This window comes from Rhinolophus hipposideros (genome assembly GCF_964194185.1).
Source record: "Rhinolophus hipposideros genome assembly, chromosome: 2".
Taxonomy (NCBI): Eukaryota; Metazoa; Chordata; class Mammalia; order Chiroptera; family Rhinolophidae; genus Rhinolophus; species Rhinolophus hipposideros.
Window position 1 is genome coordinate 51,794,270 of NC_138048.1, and position 25,438 is coordinate 51,819,707.

The window sequence follows — 25,438 nt, forward strand, 5'->3', positions numbered from 1 at the left end:
CTTGGCGATCGGACTTGTCCGTCTTGGTCCTTCCTGCTCTATCCCCAACGCCTGGCGCAGTGCCAGGCAATCGTACCAGGGCATCCATAATGCAGGTGGCCATGGCGCCTTCCTCCAAAGACCCACCGGTCTGTGGCTGCTTCACAGCGCCAGTTTTTCCCTACTGGGTAATTGTAGAGAGAGTTCATGTCCACCGACCAAGTCCTGTGAAAACCTGTAGCTGACCCCAAACCCTCTTTCCTTATTATGTACCTCTATAACGAATATAATGACCCTTTTATTTCTGACCCAGGTGGGCTCACCAAAAAATGATCCTTAGGAATCAACCGAGGGCTAGGTGAACAGGAAGGTGTGGAAGAAAAGAGGGTTCTATGGACAGTAGCCTCACAGGAGGACCTGATCATAAGTTCCTAACTGGGCAGGCTTATTTCTGCCTTAAGCAAGATCTGTCCATTGTTTCTGTGCCTCTAGGTTAACACACCTTTGAAATCCCTCCTTTCAGACCCCATCTTCTAATACATGACAAGAGTTTAAATTTCCTGTAATCCCATTCCTGCCTTGCTTTCTCCCACATTCAAGTAATCTTCATTACATTCGTTCCCTTCTTAATCTCAAATGCATAAAAGAAACTGCAAACTGTTATTATTGGGAGCATTTGAGATCTTGCTCCCCGGCATATGTCATCAGTTTGGCTCAAATTCATAAAAATTCTCTATGGGTTTAGAGGTTTCTTAGGTCAGCAAGCAGATTCAAGGGAGACCACTGGTAGTAGGAAATCACATGGCAGGGTGTCTAGTGAAGAGAAACTTTTTCCTTTGCTAGAATGAACCTCTGGAGGGGTCTCTTTAGAGTCCACTGATGTAAGGCAAGTAGATACTTACTGTTATGGAAGAAGTATATAAAATAACTTTTTAATGTGTTTTCTTATTATTCGTTTTTATTTTTGTCTACATGCTTGACTTGAAAAGGGTGGATAAATTTATGCATGAGGAGCCTCCAGGGAGAAAAAGGATTTAAACTGTGACACTTTCCCTTTTGAGTCAAATAATTATTTGAACATGGCTCTGTTAAACAAAAATTTGACTTCCACAGCTGAAAGTCTTTTTTTTGTTTTTTTCTTAAGAAAGGTTTTATTGAGCCAAAAATGCTAACCAACAAGTAGACCAGTCTTGGGGCATGAAGTCCAAACCAGCAGCAGCATGGCTAGGAGGAAAAGACTTTTTTTATACATCAAGTGTGGGAGTGGAGGTGGGGCGGAACATGTGAGCCATCTGAAATAATTCTTACATTAGCTATAGGCAAAGGGGGTGGGAGAAGGTGAAGCAGGGCCAGATCTGGGAATAAGCACAGAACCCACAAGAAAGAAGCGTCCACTCCTTCGGACTGGTGGGCAACAGTCCAGAAGGTTCATGCACAGACAAGAAGTGGACGCTCCTGGGGTTCAAAGGTGCTGACTATTCTCTCTTTTGGATAATCATGGAAATAGCGACCTGGAAGTTCCAACACACATATGTGAATATGAGTAGTCTTTAGTTAGCTAGTCTACAGCTATTAACAGGCTACCTGTTCTGTCTCTCTCACTCTCTAGCTGCTATAATTTAATTTAGAACATCTCAGAATTTTCTCCTTGTCAGCCTAAAGACTAAGGTGATCCAAATAAGAACAGCTAGCTGGAGAAGACACCAGAGATTCTAAGGAAAACATCATTACAAAGACAATGGAAGTTGGGATAGTTACCAACATAATTTTGGAGAGTCTTAAGGGAGGGCTAATTTCACATGCAGCTTGGAAACTCTCAGACCTTGTCAGAAATTCTGACACTGAACAAACCCTGGAAAAAACAGATACGTGTTTAAGCTAATAAGCTGTGTAAGCTGCAGCGTGGCAAAAGCTGAGCAAAAACAATGAGTGAGATTTAAAGGCAACAATTCAAAATGCAGGAAAAAAACTTTATGCACAAATAAATTCATCTCAGTGTTATTTATAATATTAAAAATTTAGAAATAATCAGTCCCTCAATAAGGACATGGCAAAAAATAACCAATGGTATAACGTAATGGAATATATGCAAATATTAAATTATGTTTATGAAAATCATAATACAAATAAAATGACATTAAAACTGCACATGACATTATGAGAAGTGAAAAATCAGGTTACAAAATTGTATATATGATTTCTTTTAAACCCTGCAAACACAAAAACACTGGTAGAAAATATACCAAAACATTTAGTTATGTAGAACAATTTATTTAAGGATTTTCCCCTACTTTTTCCTCTACTTTCCAAATGTAATAAGAACATACTATAACAAAATCAAAACATTAAAACATAAGGCCTAGAACTCAACAGACTTGGTTGCCATGCTGCCAAATTATCTTTATTTTGTCAAGATATTTAACAATATAAAAAAGTTGTTCATATTTCTTCATGATCATATCTTTTCCCAGCTTTCAAAGATTCAATAGTAGAAACAGCCAAATGCTGCTACAACACAGAACAAACTGTCCTAAAAAACAAACAAAACAGAAAACACAAATACACAAATCCAGAATGTAAGGATGGGTAAAGTTAGATTTTCAGAATATAGAAATAAAATGCAAACTAATGAACTTTATGTAATTCATGTTCATAAAAAAGTATTCCCATTTTTCCTGATTTATCAAAGAAATAATATATGAAATGCTTTGAGTTTCTTAGAGTAAATGCATTACCTAACCCAAAGAACTATATTATATAATAGTATCACAGATAATAAAAATAAGCACCTTGTCATAAATTCTGAATATGGGGAAATGGTCTCTGGATTTTTGTTCTTAATTTATAAAATTCATTTGTCCGTCTTTTAGCTCAGAATCCCAAAATGTTTTCCAGATCCCAGTTAAACTTGTTAAAACACTTTTTAGGTACTTCTTACAGGCGTTCCACCTGCCTGAACAACTCCTGACCCACCAACCTCACCTTCAGCTTGACAGTGATAGGAGAAAATCTGAACTCAAGTACCTGATTAGTAACCAAAAGCAAAATTTTTTGGTTAGCCCTGTTCCCTGGCTCCTTGACTGAGATAACTGTGAGCTGTGTTCTATAACAGTGCTATCTGTGGTGCGGGACCTGTTTTTGTTTTTGTTTTAATTTCCATTCCTTCACGCACTGATGCTTTTGTAAAATACAATAACAATTAATAACTAGGAAAATGAAATTATAAAGAAATATACAAATACAGCCTAAACCTTTTTATTATTAGAGTCAATGGACATAAAATTACTTTGTCAAATTCATGTAAGAGTTTCTAAACCCTTATACTCAATTTATGTACTCATCTTCTGGAGGACTTGTAATAAACGGTTCACAGCACTGGTCTGTGGACGCCACTTGAATTGGCACTGTTCTACAGTGCCACCCAGAGTTCTCCAGCGGGCTTGAGCCCGGTTATCCACAGCAATTATCAGCTCAATAGCATATGCCTTTCTCTCCCCTCTCTTTATTTCTTCATCCTCTATGGGTCTTCCTGGGATCTCCCAAATAGTAAAGTGCTTTAAATTCTGAAAATGACACCTAAATAAACACTCAACTCAACCAACTGTAGTAAAGATACAGTAGACTAACTCATCAACCTAGACCAGGCTCTCAAATATGATTTTTAGACACCTCCCCCACCAATCCTGTGTTCTAAAACCCAATCCTGAAATTTTTAAGTAATAATTGATAACTAAAGTTGTATATTACATGTTTCTTAATTTGAGTATTGTCTGGCCCCTACTGGTTTATAAACTCTCAAGAGACAAAAACCATGCCTGTGTTATTTATCATTTTATTCCTAGCACCTCCAGTACAGAGGTTGGCACATAATAGGAGCTCAGAATTATCTGTTGAATGAATGAATTGTATTGTATAAAGACTCAGGGAAATATACATTTTTAACCTCAACAAGCAGGAAAAACCATCACCTTAGCTTGACCCTTACCCCTAAGAGTTTATAAATGAAGATTTACATAATACTTCCCATTGTCCAGCCCTTGATCTCTAGGGTAGCTGAGCATAAAATGAAACTTTGGTAGCACCATAGAATTTTAAAGCTAAAAGGTACCTTGATACCATCTACATAAGTAACTTCCAAAACTGGCAGTAAGCATAATCATGTGATGAAATTTTTTTAAAAATTCAGATTCACTGATCCAACCCCTGGCTTATTTGATTAGAATCTATTTGAATAGGGCCCTGGCATCTGTGTTTTAAACAAGTTCCTCAAATTATTCTTAGGCAGCCACAGCCAGTGTTTGGAAAAATCTAGTACAGTTTCCTAACGTTACTGACACAATCAGAGAAAAGTCCAATGACTTAACTAAAGTCAATCAATTAGAAAATTACAGAGTTGGAAATGGAATTTTTCTCCTAATTCACTCAATTCAGTTTCTGTTCTACATTACTATACTTAATTTTGACTCTACTAATTTACAACCTGGGAGCATTTGGATAGAGGAGGGGATAATTCCTGGAAGCCAGTATAAAATAACAACATGAGATTAAAATATACAAAACATTCATGCCAATAACTTTCTAATGTTTAAATGAAAACTCTTTTTAAAAATTCCTCTTTGTTTTTCCTCAGTTTTGAGAAATAGCTCTAAGATAAATTAATTTTATTACTGAAAGAAAATCACTTTGTTCATGGAACCCCTGCCACTCAAATGTCTTTGCTACTTAGCAAAGTGCTATGTGTCTATTAGCACTAATTTAACAATATGCTATTCCCACATTCAAACTTGTAACGAGTTACTTCACCTGTATACAAACAAGTTTCCTTGCTTATAAGCAGCACACTAGATTTCTGCTTTAGTAACACAAAAAAGAACAGGAAAATCATCTCATCCAGAAGGAGTCTAAGATAATTATCTAAAACTAATAATCTTAATAAATATTAACTAATTTTATTTGGAATGCCCCCGTGTCCTTAGAAAAGAGGCAAAGGTTTCCAAATAGACTTACATTCATGAAAACATCATGGGTATAGCTGTCAGTGTCGGCATCCCAGAAACAGCGAGCAGCCATGCTAAAAAGTCAAAGAATGGAGACTTACCAACAAATAGCAAGGATCTGAACTACATATATCTGCCAGCAGCAAAAGTTTTCCTTGACACGTTCTTTTAGATTAGTACTTTCAAACCTATTCACAGGATAACACACAGAAAATTGTATATGTACAGCAGAATATACTGGGTAAACTAGAAGAGTCTGGAGTCATAGATTAGGCTGCTTGCAGTTGGGGGTGACCAGCCCAGGGGTCTAGCAGCCCCATACTTTGACTAGATGCCTAATGGCTAAAAGAGTCACTACCTTGAGATCTTTGGTACTCTGGACAGGAAGCTCTGTTATATAGATTAAATCAGCTAAGATATTTGTGTTTGACTTTTAGAGGAAATAATACCTAAGAATTAAGACTAAAATGGACTTAATTCCTGTACAATAATATGAGAAGGTAATTCTGGAAAGGATCCAACTGATTATTTACTCCAACCTAAAAAAGATAGGGGCAGACTATGAACTAGAATTCAATCTTCTAACTAATTCTAAATCCAGTATTATCTCTAAGGATGCTATACTACTTCTAAAATCTCAACGTGTGGATGGCCAGATGGCTCAGCAGGTTAGAGCGCGAGCTCTCAACAACGAGGTTGCCAGTTTGAGTCCCACATGGGATGGTGGGCTGCGCCCCCTGCAACTAAGATTGAAAACGGTGACTGGACTTGGAGCTGAGCTGCGCCCTCCACAACTAGATTGAAGGATGGCAACTTGGAGCTGATGGGCCCTGGAGAAACACTGTTCCCCAATATTCCCCAATTTAAAAAAATAAATAAAAATAAAATAAAATAAAATCTCAATGTGGCCATTCTCCTCTCCCAGTTCTTGAATAAGAAAAAATGTTAGTTAAAATAAAAGCCAATTAAAAAATGTGAACAATTTAAATGCCCAGTAAATTGGTAAATGAAATTAGGGTATTTGTTGGCAACGAACTTCTATATAGTCATTAAAGATATTTTTTACAAAAAAACTTCAAGAATATGAAAAGATGTGCACAATGTTAAGTAAAAAAAGTATTTACAGATATTTTACATTTTTTGTTAAATGTATGTATATGATTCACTGATAACATTTATTGAGTGCTTGTTTACTTTGTACCAGCCTCTGCCCTAAATGTTTTACTTTACATGTATGTGGGGACAGAGTCCCAGAGAGCAGTTTCCAGGCTCTCGGCCACACATGGAAAGGTGCTGGCTCAGGTAGTAAATGGCCATCAACTGTGATTGGATGGCCATCAGCTGTGACTAGTTGCCCATCAGCTGTAACCAGTGAGCCATTAGCCACTAATATAACTGCCGTGGCTAAACTAGCAGGTGCAGATTGCGGCTAGCAAGTGCGGTTAGCAAGCGGATTACACTGCAGATCGTGTTGATCCTACTTCCTATGTCTCGCCCGGCCACCAGTGAGACTGGGATGCAGGAAAACCCCTTGTTGGGGTACTGGCGGATGTTTGCTTTTGTGTCTTGACCAGCCGCCATGGAGAATATAGTGGTATGACTCCCTATCTATGGCTCCATTGGTGTTCCTTTTTGGCCTCACCATATTCTGTGTCCACCCGCTGAGAGCAGAAGTGGGACCAGAGACACTGCATGACAATGCATTAACTCAATCCTCTAAGGTAGGTACTATTATTATACCCATTTAATAAACATTAAAACTGAGGATCAGAAAAATTAAGAAAACTGTTCAAGGTCATTCAAATATTGACAAAGCTTCACTTGAACCTAGGCAATTTAGCTTCAAGTTTATAATGAAAGATGTACACATACCATATTATATTGGTTCGTTTTTGAGAGCTTTTTTTTGCTTTACATAGAAGAGTTCCCCCTAGCCTAATAATGTCACATATTCTTAAATCAAAAAAGTTCCACCTATTTCCAAGCTGCAACAGTAACAATATGTAATAAAATCAATCTACTTAATTGATCAATCAAGTATTTAGCAACTACCATAAGTCCAGAAAGAGTGAAATCTGGCTCTATCCTCAAATCTCAATTTAATTAAGTGGGGAAAAAAACACACATCAAAAGAATGTATAATTGGTGTTAATTTATAGGTTATTAAAATTAAAAGGGATTATAATGTCTATCTAGTCCCAGCCTCCAAGTCTAAGTTGCAAAGTATTTTTTTTTAAAGATTTTAGTGGGGGAAGGGGAACAGGACTTTATTGGGGAAGAGTGTGCACTTCCAGGACTTTTTTTCCAGTCAAGTTGTTGTCCTTTCAATCTTAGTTGTGGAGGGTGCTGTTCAGCTTCAAGTTGTTGTCCTTTTAGTCTTAGTTGGAGGGCGCAGCTCAGCTCCAGGTCTAGTTGCAGGGGGCACAGCCCACCATCCCTTGCGGGACTCGAGGAATCGAACTGGCAACCTTGTGGCTGAGAACCCATGCTCCAGCCAACTGAGCCATCCGGGAGCTCAGTAGCAGCTCAGCTCAAGGTGCCGTATTCAATCTTAGTTGCAGGGGGCGGAGCCCAACATCCCTTGCGGGACTCGAGGAATTGAACTGGCAGCCTTGTGGTTGAGAGCCCACTGGCCCATGTGGGAATTGAACCAGCAGCCTTCGGAGTTAGGAGCATGGAGCTCCAACAGCCTGAACCACTGGGCCGGCCCCCAAGTTGCAAAGTATTTTAACTAAATCTGTAGAAGTGCTACAGAGATTTAGAGAATTTAGAGAGGAGAAAAAAGCCAAAGAAGACTGAAAGAAGTAGTAGTTAAGATGAGTAGAACCAAGTGAAGACATAAATATAAAAATTTATTTAACGAACATTTGTTGAGTATCATATGTGAGCAGAGTGCTAGGTGCAAATGATAGAGGACTCTTTATACCATTTCCCAATAAAAAGAACCAGAGCTACTTGGATAAATGGCCAATTCCAGGCCTCGGGCTGGAAACATATAAGATAAACCCGAAACATCTGAGTCATATCAAAACCCTGAGCTATATCAAAAAGAATGCTATATTTAAATATATATATAGTGATATATATTTATAAAGTTGTGTCAAAAGGACTTAGAAGAAATATGATGCAACAGTTTGTAGCAGGTCAGTGCTTCCACCAAGATCAATTAGAAAAACTCGAAAAAATGAATCAGAGCCAAAATTCCAGAGAGGTGAACTGCAACGAGGTAAACTGGTATTCTGCAGTGGGGCATTTGCCAACTCTGGGCACACGGCTAGCAGCAGAGAATCTGGGTTTTGCCTAGGTAGAGGACCAATTACTGAGGGACAAATAAACCAGCAGGACTGCTGGCAGTCTTTCTGGGCTAGGGAAATAAAATTGGAGACCTGGAGGACCAAGATCTCTATAAAAAAGAAGAGAGCAGAACTGAGCCTTAATGTTACATGGTAGGTTTCCCCTCAAGATGTGCTGAATTCTGAAACTGTGTAAGCAGGAACCTAAAAAACTTAAGTGTGGTGGGCAAAATAATGCCCCCCCGCCCAAATATGTCTTTGTCCTAAACCCCAGAACCTGTGAATATGTTATGTTACATGGAAAAAGGATTTTACAGACATATGATTAAGTTAAAAATGTTGGGATGGGGAGATTATCCTGCATTACCCAGGTGGGCTCAATGTAATTTTGTAAGGGTCCTTACAAAAGCAAGAGGGAGACAGGTAGGTCAGAGTCAAAGAGATATTTGAAGATATATGCTAGTTTTGCAGATGGAGGAAAGGTTTATGAGCTAAGAAATGCAGGCAGCTTCTAGAAGCTGGACAAAGCAAGGTAATGGATTCTCCCCTAGAGCCTCCAGAAGGAATATAGTCCTGCTGATACCTTGATTGTAGCTCAATGAAACCCATTTTGGATTTATAATCTCCAGAACTGTAAAAGTATATGTATGGTATTTTAAGCCACTTGGTTTATAATTTGCTACAGCACCAATAGGAAACAAATACATTAAGGAAAAAGACTGAAATGAAGAGTAGTTTTATGCTGAGGAAACAAGGACTAAAGTCAGTATTTACTGGGGGTGAGGTTCCAATGAACACTTCAGGTTGTTAGTTGAAAGATCTAGAGGATTACATTCAAGAAAAAAAAGGGTGAACTGAAGATAGAGAGAGCATTATCAAAACTGCAACCCAACTTCAACTGAGCTCAGTACCTGATTGGATTAAAGTAAGCAGCCCATACTCTACCCGAATAGCAAAGAAAATGGTAAACCCTCTTTGGGAAAAAGTGACATTATCTGGAGGTTTTATAAATAATATTTTAAACACAATGTCCAGGATTCAAACTTGGCATGCCAGGAGACAGAGCCATATGAAGGATTATCAAGAGAGAAAAAAAAGAATGGAAATAGACTCACACATGATCTAGATGGTAGAGTAAGCAGGAAAAGACGTTAACAATAACTACTATGACCAAAATGTAAAAAGGGAGGAGAGAAGGAGGATAAAGAACATAGATTTAAAATAAAGAATTTCACTAGAACATTGGAATCTATAAAAAAGAATTAAATGAAAATTCTGGACCTGAAAAATATAATTGAAATTACAAAGTCAGTAGGTGGGTTTAACAGCAGATTAGACATAACAAAAAAGAGGGTTAGTCAACTGAAAGACAGCTCAATAGAAAAACATCCAAACTGAAGCACAGGGAGAAAAAATAAAAATTTAGTCAAGAGCATAAAAGACATGCAATACAGTAAAAAGATCTACATATATGTAACTGGAGTCTAAAAAACAGAGAGCAAATGAAGGAAAAGCAAAGATAATGGCCATACTTAGTCCCCAGATCTTAGTTTCTAATGCCATTTTCCAATAAAATGAATTAGGGCTCCTTGGAGAAATGGCTGATTCTAGCTTGGGGCAGGAATGAATAAGATGGAGCATCTCATAGTACCAATAAGTAAGAAAGTGCTCAAAAAAATCTACAATAGTAGAGTATGTCAAACGGGGAAAGGAGTCAACCGAAAAAGTTCAAATGGCCAACACTGGAACAATTTGAGTAATGAAATAAAGTAGTACTAGATTATAAAACAAAGTCTAAAAATTCATGAGAAACAAATGACTGAATAAATAAATAAATAAATGATAAGGCACAAATCTGTGCTGAAAAATTCCAAATAATTTATACAGATACTCTGCCCTCAAGGAGGTGGAGCATAACTCCATGCTCCGTAAGTGTGGGCTTCACATAGTGATTTTTTTCCAGAGTACAGTATGAAAGGGGGAGAAAGAGTTACTTTACAGTAGAAAACCTAAACCTTAAGCAGGTGATCAAAGTTAACATCAATGGTAATATGTCATGTTAATAATATGTACTCTGATATGATATGATGAGAACAGCACTTTACCTCTGTAATCTTCATCCCCAAAACCTCTAAGTCCAGACTAACCATGAGCCGACAAATCCCAATTGAGGGACATTCTACAAAATACCTAACCAGTAATTCTCAAACTGTTGAGGTCATCAAAACCAAGGAGAGTCTGAGTAGCTGTCACAGCTAAGAGGAGCCTAAAGAGACATGTAATTTGATATCCTAGATAAGATCTTAGAACATTAGGACATTAGATAAAAACTAAAGAAATATGAATAAAGTATGAACTTTAGTTAATAATACTGTGTCAATATTGATTCATTAGTTGTGACAAATGTATGATACTAATGTAAGAGGTTAATGAGAGAGGAAACTAGATATGGAGTGTGTGGGAACTCTCTGTACTATCTCTGCAACTTTTCCACAAATCTAAAACTATTCTAAAATAGCAAGTTTATTTTTTTAAAAAGATAATGGCTAAATGTCCCATGAAAAGACAGTGTATGAAAAGCAGCCCCCAAATGCTGAAGGGGCAAACAGACCAAAGAACTAGACAAGTCCAATTTGTTGGTTAATGGATTTAAGGGAACTTATGTACAGGAAATGCTTGTCTTGGGTGGCTACAAGACGGTGAGCTCTCCATCTTTCCCCTTCTAGACCACCCTCTTTCATCCCCACTCAGAAATAGACCTATGTGCTCCCAAAGGACTGCGTGCATGTTCAGGGAAAACAAAGGAGCCAGATACCAGCAGACTCTGGCACCAGAGTGACCTAAGAGATCAATAACATCTAGAGCTCCTTACCCCAGAAGAAGTAATAGAAACTGCACAGCTACCCTGAAACCTCTGTACACATTCCAGAGTCCACGGGGGAAAAGGGTAGGTGGGGTCAATGGTCCAGGTTCATTCACTCAGAAGTTAAGCTGATGGATTAGCTTCAACATGCAGTCAGTTTTTCAAGATGGAGTCAACTCTGTCCACACACTAAGAATTTTCCCAAGCTGATACAGAATAGATTCAAGAGCCCACAGATTCAAGGGGCTCTGAGAACACCGAGAAGAATGAATACAAAGAAAATCATACACATCAGAGTAATAAGACAGTGAGAAAAACATTTTAATGTGGCTAGGAAAAAAAGACACATCCCTCAAAAGGAACACTGACCAGACTTATAGCTGACTTCTCAACAGAAACAATGGAAAGCAGAAGACAACGGATCACATCTTTAAAGTGCTGAAAATGAAATGGCACATACACTTTCCTTCTTTTTCCTTTAAGGAATGTAAGTGTAGTACTGAGCCATCTTCAGCAATGCAAATGAGGACACAGCAGAGCAACAAGACATAAGCGCCTATGTCCTTGACACCAGTGAGTCACCACACCAGGCTTGGACTCCTACCTGGCGTGGTGTGTTTCATGAAAAGAAATTAGCCTTCTGTTTTTTGAAAGAAAGAGAGGGAGAGGGAGAGGGAGAGGGAGAGGGAGAGGGAGAGGGAGAGGGAGAGGGAGAGGGAGAGGGAGAGGGAGAGGGAGAGGGAGAGGGAGAGGGAGAGGGAGAGGGAGAGGGAGAGGGAGAGGGAGAGGGAGAGGGAGAGGGAGAGACAGAGAGAGGGAGGGAGAGGGAGAGGGAGAGGGAGAGAGAGAGAGAAAGAAACAAGAAAAGGGGAAAAAGGAATAAAGAAAAGAAACAAAAAGAATGAGAAGTTAACATGAAAAAACTACCAATGGCCAAAGATGGGAAAATTAGAGCATCAATAAGGATAACTACAATGGATTTAAAAACATCAAATATAGTTAAAACCATAGGTTCATAGACATAAAAAAAATAATTGGTAACCTTTGTAGGATACTATGGAATGCATTATTCTGAAAATTGGTAAATTTATCCTTCCTTTTCTGTGTAAGTCATAACTCATTGTAATGAAAGAGTTGGGAAAAAAAACACACCTCATTCTTAATAGAATTCCAGCTAATAAATAAAGAACAATAGTAGAATTATAAGATCCCCATTTTATAACTCTGATGAATAATGAATCTAGGATAGGATGCCAAATACATTAATGGTAAAGTTGATAGGGAACTTTATAATAGATGGATCTATTCGACAATATCTGAACTCCATAATCAATCTTTTTTTAAAGTCAAGTTTATTGGGGTGACACATGATCAATCGTAATTAAAAAAAGAGACAACCAGATATTTCGTGCCTCCTGATGAGATGCAATAGGATGTAAACTAAACACCTATGTAATATTCTTGCCAAAAACTCAAAACTCTGACTGATTAAGACTAGATCTAACCACTTATTTAAAAGAAATACAGGAAATAGAAGACGTGATAAACAATACAAGGGAACTACAATCAGCAAATGCCACAATATAAGACACTCTATAGAACAGACAACCCAATCTGTTCAACAAATAAATGGCAAGATAGATAGATAGAAAGAAAGATAGATGATAGATAGATAGACAGACAGACAGACAGACAGACAGATAGATAGATAAAAGAAGGAGATAAATTATGTATTTTTAAAAATTTAACAGATGTTATCAACCAAATACAATGTGTGGACTTTGTCTGGATCCTATGTTGAACAAATTGTAAATATATATATATGTGTGCTTATATGTATGTATATGCATATACATATATATAAATATATATGTATTTATATATGTATATACACATACAAACACACACATACAAAACAAAACAACTGGGAAAATTTGAATACTAACTTAATATTTTATAATATTAAGAATTGACAATATTTCAATGTGATGATACTTTATTATGTTAAAAAGGTCCTTATAGTTTAGAGATATATATTGCTGTATTTACAGATGAAATGGTATAATCACTGGAATGAGCTTCAAAATAATCTGGTGGGAATGTATACATTCTTCTCTAGTGCACATCAAACATTCTCAATAATAGACAATATGTTTGTACACAAAACTAGCCTCAACAAATATAAGAAGATTGAAATCATACAAAGCATATTTTCTGACCACAATGCTTTGAAATTGGAGATCAACTGCAAAAACAAAACAGGAAAAAACACAAATATGTGGACATTAAATAACATGCTACTAAAGAACAACTGGTTAAAGAAGAAATAAAAGGAGAGATCAAAAGACACATAGAAATAAATGAGAATGAAATACAACATAGCAAAACTTTTGGGATGCAGCCAAAGCAGTAATAAGAGGAAAGTTTATATCATTACTGACCTATCTCAAGACACAAGAAAAATCTCAAATAAACAACCTAATATTACATCTTAAAGAACTAGAAAAATAAGAACAAATGAAGCCCAAAGTCAGCAGAAATAGGAAATAATAAAAATTAGAGCAGAATTAAATGAAATAGAGAAAAGACAATATAAACAACGCAACAAAGAGCTGGTTCTTTGAAAACATTAATAAAATTGACAAACCCGGCCGGCCCGGTGGCTCAGTCGGTTATGGCTCCGTGCTCCTAACTCTGAAGGCTGCCAGTTCGATTCCCACATGGGCCAGTGGGCTCTCAACCACAAGGTTGCCAGTTCAATTCCTCGAGTCCCGCAAGGGATGGTGGGCTCCACCCCCTGCAACTAAGATTGAACACAGCACCTTGAGCTGAGCTGCCTCTGCTCAGTTGGCTGGAGCTTGGGCTCTCAACCACAAGGCTGCCAGTTCAATTCCTCGAGTCCCATAAGGGATGGTGGGCAGCACCCCCTGCAACTAAAACTGAACATGGCACCTTGAGCTGAGCTGCCTCTGAGCTCCCAGATGGCTCAGTTGGTTGGAGTGTGTCCTCTCAACCACAGGGTTGCTGCTTTGACTCCCGCAAGGGATGGTGGGCTGTGCCCCCCTGCAACTAGGAGCGGCGGCTGGACCTGGAGCTGAGCTGCACCCTCCACAACTAAGATTGAAAGGACAACAACTTGACTTGTAAAAAAAGCCTGGAAATACACACTGTTCCACAATAAAGTCCTGTTCCCATTCCCCAATAAAATCTTAAAAAAAAAAAAATTGACAAACCCTTGGCTAGACTCACTAAGGAAAAAAGAGAAAAAACACAAATAAAATCAGAAATGAAAGAGGAGAAGTTACAACAAATACCAAAGAAATACAAAGGATCATATAAGAATACTATGAAAGACTATATGCCACCAAATTCAATAACCTAGAAGAAATGGAGAAGTTCTTAGACATATATAACCTTCCTAGACTGAATCACTAAGACTGGAAAATCTAAATAGAATGATCAACGTAAGGAAATTGAAACAATCATAAAAAACCTCCCCAAAAGCAAAAGTCCAGGACCAGATGGCTTCACTAATGAATTCTACCAAACATTCAAAGATGATGTAATACCTGTCCTTCTCAAACTCTTCCAAAACACTGAAGAAGAGGCAATACTTCCTAACTCATTTTATGAGGCCAACATTATCCTGGTACCAAAACCTGATAAGGATAACACATAAAAAAAAACTACAGACCAATATCTCTGATTAATATAGATGCAAAAATCCTAAACAAAATACTAGCAAATTGAATACATCAAAAAGATCATACATCACGATCAAGTGGGGTTCATTCCAGGGGTGCAAGGATGGTTCATCATACACAAATCAATCAATGTGATACACCACATAAACAAAATAAAGGATGAAAATCATATGATCATATCAATAGATGCAGAAAAAGCACTTGACAAGATACAACATCCATTTATAATTAAAACAGTTAATAAAAGGTACAGAAGGAAAGTACCTCAACATACTAAAGGCCATATATCACAAACCCAAAGCTATTATCACACATAATGGTGAGAAAGTGAAAGTTTTTCCTCTAAGATCAGGAACACGACAGTGATGCCCCCCATCACCACTGTTATTCAACACAATGTGGAAGTCCTCGCCAGAGCAATCAGGCAAGAGAAAGAAATAAAAGGCATCCAGATTAGGAATGAAGAGGTCAAATTGTCACTTTTTACATATGGTATGATTCTTTATATAGAAAACCCTAAAGACTCCACCAAACAACTGTTAGAAACAATAAACAAATACAATAAAGTTTTAGGATACCTAATCAACGTAAAAAAAACCCGTTGTGGTTCCTATATACTAACAATGAAATTTCAGAAAAAGAAATGGAAAAAAACAATTCCTTCTGCAATTGCAACAAAAAGAGTAAAATACCTAGAAATAAACTTAACATAGAATGTGAAAGACCTATACACTGAAAAGTACAAAACATTATTTAAAAAATTTAAGACACAAAGAAAAGGAAAGATATTCTGTGTTCATGATTGAAAGAATCAACATAGTTAAATAGCCATATTACCCAAAGCAATATACAGATTTAATGCAATCCCCACCAAAATCCCAACGACATTTTTTAAAGAAGTGGAATGAAAAATCATCAGAATGTATGGACTCACAAAAGACCCAAATAGCCAAAGCAATCCTGAAAAAAAAAGAACAAGGCCAGAAGTATCACACTCCCTGACTTCAAATTATACTACAAAGTGAAAATAATCAAAACTGCATGTTATTGGCAGAAAAACAGATACACAGACCAATTGAACAGACTGAGAACCCAGAAATAAACCCAGATGTACATGGGCAAATAATTTTCAACAAAGGAGCCAAAAACATATAATGCAGAAAAGAAAGACTCTTCAATAAATGGTGCTGGAAAAACTGGAAAGCCACATGCAATAAAATGAAATGAGACTGCTATCTGTCACCATACACCAAAATAAACTCATAATGGATCAAAGACCTAAACGTAAGACCTGAAGCAATAAATTGCATAGAAGGAAAGCATAGGTACTAAACTTATGGACCTTGGATTCAGAGAGGATTTTATGAATTTGACCTCAAAGGCAAGGGAAGTAAAAGCAAAAATAAATGAATGGAATTATATCAAACTAAAAAGCTTCTACACAGCAAAAGAAACCTCAACAAAACAAAAAAGCAACCAACCGACTGAGAGAAGATATTTGTAAACAATGCCTCCAATAAGGGGCTAATATCCAAAATATATAAAGAACTCATACAACTCAACAACAATAAAAACAATCCAATTGAAAAAGGGCAGAGGACCTGAAAAGACACTTCTCCCAAGAAGACATACAAACAGCCAACAGATATATGAAAAGATCCTCAATTTCACTAGCTCTTAGGGAAATGCAAATCAAAACCGCAATAAGACACCACCTCACACCTGTTATTAATAGAATAACTATTATCAACAAGACAAGTAATAATAACAAGTGTTGGAGAGGTTGTGGAGAAAAAGGAACCCATACACTGCTGGTGGGAATGTAAATTGATACAGCCACTATAGAAAACAGTATAAAGTTTCCTCAAAAAATTAAGAATAGAATTACCATATGATCCAGCAATCCTTTTAATGGGTATCTACCCCAAAAGCATAAAAACGTTTATCTGTACATGTATATGTACCTCTATGTTCATTGCAGCATTATTCACAGTGGCTAAAACATGGAAACAACTGGTGATGACTGGATCAAGAAGGCGTGGTACATATATACAATGGAATATTACTCAGCCATAAAAAAGATGAAATACTGTCATTTGCGACACCATAAATGGATCTTGATATTATCATGCTGAGTGAAACAAGTCAGACAGAAAATGTCAAAAACGATACGATTTCATTCATATGTGGGATATAAAACTGAAAGCAACAAACGAGACAAACAAAAACTCATAGATACAGACAACAATATAGTAGTTACCAGAGACTAAGGGAGGGAGTGGTAGATGAGGGTAAAGAGAGTCAAATATATGGTGATGTATGATTTGACTTTGGATGGTGAACACACAATGCAATAAATAGATGCTGCATTACAGAACTGTACACTTGAAACCTATATATTATTATTAACCAATGTCACCCCAATAAATAAATAAAAACATAATAATCTGGTGGGAGAAGGGAGAGTAGGTGGATGTATAAATGAAACAATACATGTGTCGGTAATCTTTGAATCTGGGTAATACCGTGTTTCCCAAAAAATAAGATCCAACCGAACAATCAGCTCTAATGTGTCTTTTGGAGCAAAAATTAATAACCTGGTATTATATTATATTATGTTATATTATATTATACCCAATATTATATTGTATTGTATTATATTATATTATACTATACTATACCCGGTCTTACAGTAAAATAAGACCGGGTCTTATATTAATTTTTGCTCCAAAAGATGCATTAGAGCTGATTGTCCAGCTAGGTTTTATTTTCAGAGAAGCACAGTAGTTCCATGGGAATTCCTTAGTTTCTATACTTTTGCATATGTTTGAAACTTTAGACGATAAAAATTTTAAAATGGGGTAGGGGAGGCCTTGGGTGCCATGTTTTAGAGTTTGGCTTAATCACATTTAACCAGGTCAGTTTAAGGAGTTTATACTTGACAGGTTTTGCAATAAACTCAAGAGTTTATGGAAAGAAAGTGAGGTGTACTCCTGGAAGACAGTCTAATATGCAAAATGAACTGTAGAGCAGACAGATCAGAGAGTGTCAAGAAGTGCTAATAAGGGGCTGCTAAGTAACCCTGACATCCAGATTACAATACATGCAATGGGAGAGAGTAATGACTAAATAAGATAAAAGAAGACTCCAAGATTTTAAGCTTGAGTCAGTAAAACCTTGGTAATACTGTGAGAGACAGAGAAATTAAAATGACAGGCTGATGTAAGGAGAGGAAGAAATTCGGAATTCTGAACATGTTGAATATGAGGTGACAGAATAGTAAAGTATTTCTTAGGCTCTCTGTGGTGAGGAAATCTCCTGAACCCTTTCAACCAAATGGCAGAGGATACCATGGTGAAGAATACTATGGTGGGAGTCAGAAGGCTGGATTCTATTAGTGACCCTGACACAAGCCATATCTATAATTTCGAGCAAATCATGCTGAACCTCATAAGTGTCATTATAAACAAGGGGACTACACACTAGAAAATACGTGTAGTCCCTTTCAAATCTAACATTCTATAGTGAAAATTCTTAGTGACATTATCTACAAGGTATTTTTTAAATTCACTCAACAAGTATTTTAGTACTTTCTTACAGAATACTATACTAGGCACTGGTTACAAACGGAAACAGGCGATTAACACTTGAGCATAGGAAAAGACAAGAAGTACAGATTTTGAACTCACCAACACAAGAATGACAGTTTGAGGTCATGAGAATAAATGAGCTCATTGAAAAAGCACAGAGAAGAGCAGAAGAGCAGAAGAAAGCCTTGAAGAAAGCTCACAGCTGGGAATGTAGGAGACAAAGAGAAACCAGTGAAGTAGAGAATAATCAGTTGGACAAACAAGAGAGAAACAAGTTAGATAAGTCACATCAGGGCCAATAAAGCCAGAGTGAATTTTAAGAAATAGAAGCCCGGGCCAATGACAAGAGCTATGAAGAAGCTATTAGGTTACTAATAAGGAAGTCTCAGATAATTTTAAAGAAATCAGTTTAGGAGAATGGTAGGACCGAAAACTGGGCAACAAGGAATGTGGGAGGACAGATATATACATAATATCTTATTTTCTTTGGGAACATATATTAGCCTACAGATACTGTGAAGAATTACCCCATGGAGCTCACCAAGACTGTCAACCTCATGTTTCAGTACCAGGATCACTCGGGTTCACAGAGTTCTTTCCTCTGACTTTTGACAAGACACAATCTTACTGAATCATCAAGAAGATGAATACCTAATAAGAAACATAAGAAGAAAAACAACTACTCACAATACTCCTTCACCTCTTTGTTCTCCAATCATTACTTGCACCACCATTTTATATCGGTCAAATCCCATTTCTAGAAAGAAAAAAAATGAGATAGTTATCAATAAGCAAATATATGGTAAAACTACTTAATGAAGGCAAATTTGCTTAGAAATGGCCATAAGCATTCAGTCTATAAGCACTTACTGAGTATGATTATAATAAGCTTAGGAGTCAGACTTGAGGACAAACCTTAACTGTAAACTTAGTGTGTGACCTTAGACAATCAAAATCCTGAAATTTCTCACTAACAACAAATCTGGAGAGAAGAAAACTGAGTATCCTTATGTTCCCCCTTTTATGACCAGGGAATCGTGGAAACAATAACAACAAAAATGTGAAATGGGCAAACGTGAAACACAGCCAACTTTCCTTGATGAAAGTAAACACTTCACGGTTATACAGTAAATTAGGCAAACAATCCAAACACTACAGGTACGCACTCATGTGGGACATGAACCCTAATTCAGGAAACTTAACAAAATCTCAGAAGATGACAGCTCAAGTTATTTTTTAAAATCACAGCATACAGCTTAGCTGAGCTTCCTCCTTTCTCTACCCACGTCACTTCCTCCTTTTCTCATACCCATGCCTTAGAATTGTGGCTAGAATATTAAACACTCAGCCCTTAAGTCATAGTTCTGAGAGAAAAATAAAAAGTCACAGGCAAAGTGGAAGGAGAGTAAAAATAAAATCACACTATATAAAAGCAAAATTTAAAAAAAAGCTGAATGGCAATATGCACAAGTGCAACAGCAGAAACAAAAGACTACCAAGAAAGAAAGAAATGTACCGTTTAAAAGAAAAAAAACTCAACCTAGGAGATAATGTAAATCAAGGAACAAAGAGCAATTCCTCACAACTGAGTCACAATGTAGAACAACATAAGCTCATAAATTCAATGAAATAAGAACTCAATCAGATTATAAAACAATAGAAAGATGAAAAGGGAGATGAAAGCCCTAGAAAACAAACTGAATACCCACACAATAGCAATGCAGAACTAATAAATTTAAAATGGCAAGAGACAAATCAGACACAAATGAAAACTGAATTACTGGCTTAAGATAATGACAAGTAGACATCAAAGAAAAAGGGAGAAATTACCACAGAGGAAAGCCAAAGATACAGAAGACACAGATGATTCAACATATCAATATTTGATGTCCTGAAGAAGAAATGTATTCAGAGGTACAGGAAATTTCCCTGATGTGGAAAAATAAAATCTACAGGTTTTTGAATGCTCACTACCAAGCTATACCCTAGAAAAGCTATTGAGTATCAAGATGAAGGATCAAATTCCCTATGCAGAGAACTTCAGACTGACCTCAGATTTCTCCACAGTAAAATTCTATGCTAGAAGACAACGAAGCAAACTCTATTAAGATTTTCAAAAAAATAATTACCTCAAAATATTATATTCATCCAAAATATATTCTGGTTTAAAGGTATTCTCAAACATGAAAGAATCCATGGAATATAGCATTTCTGAGCCCTTCCTAAAAAGACTTGTAACAAAATCTTGTCAGGTAAGCCCTGAACCAAAATATAGAACTCAGCAATGGTAAAAGGACTAAATAATGAGAAATCATTCCATTTAAATATAGAATGAATGCCATACCCATTATGGGAAATAGGTCTATAATATTCCATTGTTATTAAAGTATTTATCTATCTGTATCATACATAGAAAAGAGCTCTGGTATGATATTCACCTAATATTAATGATTATTTATGGGTAGCATTTGGGGTGATTTTTCTGATTTTATTTTTCTAAATTGTTTAAAATTTTTTAAACGAGCATGCATATTTTTACAATAATTTTAACAGTGAACTTTCATTTAAAAGCCTCAAAATAAAAATGCTAATATACTAACAGTTCATTTGGGTGATGAAAATACATAGAATAGCTATTTTCTTCTTTATACTTTTTTTTTATTTCTAAAAATTAAGACATTAAGAAAAGAAGAAAACACACCAGAATATTAAATAGTAACTACTTTGAGGTAATTAAATTTTATATAATTAAAAAAAACACTTTATGTGTACATTAGTTCCCTCATCTGTGGTTTTGCTTTCCCCAGTTTCAATTTCCTGTGGTCAAATGGCAAATTCTAGAAATAAACAATTCGTAAGTTTAAAGTTGTGGACCATTCTGAATAGCATACTGAAATTTCACAAGGACCCACTCAGTCCCACCCACACCGTGAATCATTCCTTTGTCCAGTGTATCCACCCATTAGTCACTTAGTAGCTGTCTCAGTTGTCAGAGCGACTGTTACTGTATTTAAGTGCTTATGTTCAAGCAATTCTTATTTTACTTAATGTGGCCCCAAAGCACCAAGTAGTGATGCTAGCAATTCAGATATGCCAAAGAATAACCATAATGTGCTTCTTTGACATGAAAAAGTTAAGTACAGCACAGTAAGACATTTTGAGAGACCACATTCACATAACTTTTATTACAATACATTGTAATAACTGTCCTATTTTATTATTAGTTATTATTGTTCCTCTTACTGTGCCTAATTTATAAATTATACTTTATCATAAGTATGTATGCATAGGAAAAAAACATAGTGTATATAGGGTTCAGTACTATCCATGGTTTCGGGAATCCACAGGGGATCTTAGAATGTATCCCCACAGATAAGGAGAAACTACTGTATTGTCCAGGTTTATTACAATGAAAATGTATTATTATTACAGAGATATTTCTTCCCTCAAAAAGTATTTTAAAAAGAGGAGATAGAAAGAGAGGAGTTTTCAGATGGTAAAACATTATTAATAAAAGAGAGACAGAGAAACATAAAGAACCGGACGGAAAAGCACAACATCTGCTCTGCACTTGAAGAGTTTGGTAGGAGTGAAGGGTTGAATAGGACAAGTAGTAACGATTCAGCTGGAGAGATGGACTGAGGTCAGATTGAACGGGTACTGAATAGTAAGCTGAGGACTTGATATCTTGGTGGGAAAAACAGCCAAGAATTATGGGGGTAAGGAGCCCCTATACTTCCTGGTCATTCTACATACTCTGATTTCCTGGATAGTTCCATACAATGTTTTATTTCACATCTTTACTCTTTCCCACCATCTGCAAAAACTTACATGAATAAAAGTTACCAAATAATTAAGAAAACTAGACATTAAAGAGAAATTTGTCTTCAATAGTATCCATGGCTTATATTCCTTGTTTAAAGATGGGGAAGGTTGACAAATGGGTAGAACCGAATGTTTGAAGGGAACAAATTGTTTCCAATGATCACTACTATTACCTTTTAATTTATCTTTAATATTTTCTGATAAACGTTTTGTGAGCTGAGGCATTTCTTCTGGAGAGTATTCAGCGTTTGCCAGTTCTTCCTTGAGCACAGCATGGATACAGTCTTTAATCACAGAGGGTCTGAACCTGAATGAAAGAGTTCAAAACATCTAACTGGTAATTCCAAAACCCAAACTTACCTTCACAGTTCAACTTCTCCCAGCTCCTTTGTCATTAGAACTATTTAATTCTTCTTTTTCGTATTGTTTATTATAAAATAAAAACAAATTAAGGAAACAAGTCATATTCCAAATTTTTATCTCCAGCTTGGAACTCTCCCCTGCATTTCAGACCACATATTCCAACACATATTCCATCTGGTTGTATAGTAGGCAACTCTAATTGAATACATCCAACACTGAGCTTCTGATCATCTGCTTTCCCCAAAACTGTCTTCCTGCAGTGGGCCCTCCATCTCAGTCAATGGTAACTGCATTCTTCCAGTTGCTCTAGCCAAAAACTTTGGTATCAGTCTTGTTGCCATTCTCACTCACAGCCCTCAGCCCATTCATGAGCAAATCTTATCAGTTCTACCATCAAAATAGTCTAGAATTCAATCACTCTCACCAACCTTGCTACAAGCTACCATTACTTCTTGCTTGGATTACAACGGCCTCCTAACAAATAAGTCTCTCTGGGTCTGCCTTTGTCCCCAAATCCTGTTCTCACCATAGCAACTAGACTGGTCCTGTTAAACTGTATGTCTGATTCTAACACTCCTTTATGCAAAATACCCCACATATTTCCCAGCTCACTCCGAGTAAAATCAACATCCTAACTGCGACTTGCAAGGTCCCATATGGTCTATCCTAAAACTCTCTGATTTGGTTTCCTACTACTTTCCCCCTGCTTCTCGCCACTCACTCCCCACAGGCCGTCCCTGTGTTCTTTAACAACACCAGGCATGCAAATCTCAGTGCTTCTGCACTTGTTAACCTCTGCCTGAAGTTCAATTCCTCCCTTTATGCATAGCTAGCTGCATCACTTCTTTCAAGTCTTTATTCAAAAGTCACTTTCCTAGCCACCTTTTCTAAAACTTCAAACCACCCTCCTACCACATCACTTTATATCTCCCTTCCTGGTACTTACTACTATCTGACATACTACATAGTTTACGTATGTATTTATCTTGTTTGTTGTCCTTTTACCCAGCAAGACCATAATTTCCAGGAGGGCAGGGATTTTTATCTTTGTTCACTGTTATATCCCCATTACCTAGAATAGCACCCAGCACATAGTAGACAATATTTTTTGAAGAAATGGATTACTGAATATGAAGACAGAGAAAAATAAAGTCTAATTTTTCACCACCCTAGCAATACCATTAGCATTTTAGTTGTATTTACTATATATTACTACACAAGTTCCTTTTCTGAGCTATAGAGTCTATCAGACGATTTGTCTGTCATGTGCAGTTACCAAAATGTTTAAGTTTTGAGTTGATAATATGGTTTAATATTTGGTAGTACTAGTGACCCCTTACTGCTTTTTAACAGTATTTTCTTTGGTCTCTTCCTGCTTACTCTCACAGAAGAACTTTAGAATTATTGACAAATTTCCAGGATTTGATCTGTTCAAAATGTGGTCTACCTATGTACATATGTACTGTATCTTCAAACAAGTCACAAATAATTTCACAGGATTATTCCTACATAATATATATTTGTTGTGAATCATGTTCTGCACTATTTAAAGTAGAAACACAGGTGAATGGCATTCTATGCATTTCGACTCCTTTACCAAGATAACTGAACATATCTTCTTTTATGTCCATCCTATCCACCAGAAAACCGCTGCATGAAAATTTTTATTACTTTACAACCAAAATTTCTGGCTTCCAGTATTAGCCAACCATTTGATTCAGCAATCTGGTTTCAAACAGCAGAGGAGGAGCTTGGGAAATCTTTCATTTAAAATTTTGTTTACCTTGTGAAAATGAAGTTAGTGAGGTATCCTACAGGCCTCGCAGGCTGTCCTCTGCACTGTGTGCCTTAATTTTAGGAAGGTATCAGGGTGACAGGCCAAGGGCCTTTATACACTACCTTGTTAAAGCTTTGTATACCTACAGGTCCCCTGCCCTGCAGAGGAGTAAGCATATTCTGGCACGTGTACGCACACAGTAACCCTCGACCACGACCGAATGACATTCGACGCAATGCGCTTGGCTTTCTGTTCCTCTGTCCATTCTATCCCTCTCCTTTTTCCTGGGTGCCCACGTCCGCAACCTCCAAGAGCCAACCACCCCCACTGCGTTAGCCTTAGGCGCTCCAGGCGCTTTAAAACCGCAGTGGCAGGACGGGTCCTCTGCTGCCCCCTGCAGCTGAAAGCCCAAGAACAGCACCCCTCTTTCCCGACTCGCTCCTCCCTCTCCAGCCCCGCCCCGTCCGCCCAGCCCCGCCCCCCGCGCCCCAGCCCCGCCCCGTCCGCCCCAGCCCCGCCCCCGCGCCCCAGCCCCGCCCCCGCGCCCCAGCCCCGCCCCGCCCCACTCTGTCAGTCCCCCGCACTACCTACCCGGGGGCAACTACCCCCGAGTTGCCAGGCGATCTCTGCCTGCCTGACCCACAGACCCGCAGGTCGTCCCTGCCACAACCCGTCTGCTACCCGCCTTTGCTGGAAAATGGGCCGCAGAATATAGGTGTTGTCGGACTCCCTTGAGGTCTTCTCAGTCTCAGGCACCCCGTCGGCCATAGAGTAGCGCGCGCCCATAGAAATGGACTGACGGATGGACGAAGCCATCGCCGGGACTTCTTGGCCTAGTGTATCTCGTGATGAAGGCCAGGCGGACGGCGGCAAGGCACTGGGAACCCGTAGTCAGGGCAACAGGGCGGCCCGTGGCCCTGACGCGACGCGGCCGCGCGCTCCCCGCGGAGCCGCCCGCCCTCCTCCGCGGGCTCTCGCCGCCCTCTCCCGCGCGTGCGCACCGCTGCTGGGCGGGATTCAGGCGAGCGGGAGCGATGGTCACTTGGG

The 25,438-nt window shown here is 37.8% G+C and overlaps 1 protein-coding gene across 1 annotated transcript; it reads right to left on the minus strand.

Moving 5' to 3' along the window:
• Nucleotides 1-886: 886 nt before the first annotated feature.
• Nucleotides 887-25,382, minus strand: DYNLT2B (dynein light chain Tctex-type 2B). The gene is made up of 5 exons (XM_081078185.1): nt 25,077-25,382; nt 22,425-22,558; nt 19,114-19,183; nt 4,987-5,050; nt 887-2,509 (listed from the first exon to the last, which is right to left on the minus strand). The coding sequence occupies exons 1-5, from the start codon at nt 25,205-25,207 to the stop codon at nt 2,462-2,464; spliced, it is 447 nt and encodes a 148-aa protein (XP_080934311.1). The 5' UTR covers nt 25,208-25,382; the 3' UTR covers nt 887-2,461.
• Between the last annotated feature and the right edge of the window lie 56 nt (nt 25,383-25,438).

Bases quoted from the DNA above. Each gene is read 5' to 3' on its own strand.
- DYNLT2B (XM_081078185.1), bottom strand. From the start codon at position 25,207: ATGGCTTCGTCCATCCGTCAGTCCATTTCTATGGGCGCGCGCTACTCT. The intron at 5,051-19,113 runs GTGAGTAGTTGT...TTGACTTTTTAG, and splicing joins CAAAGAGGTGAAGGAGTATT to CATGGCTGCTCGCTGTTTCT. The intron at 2,510-4,986 runs GTAAGTCTATTT...TTTGTTTTTTAG, and splicing joins CCCATGATGTTTTCATGAAT to GACAGTTTGTTCTGTGTTGT.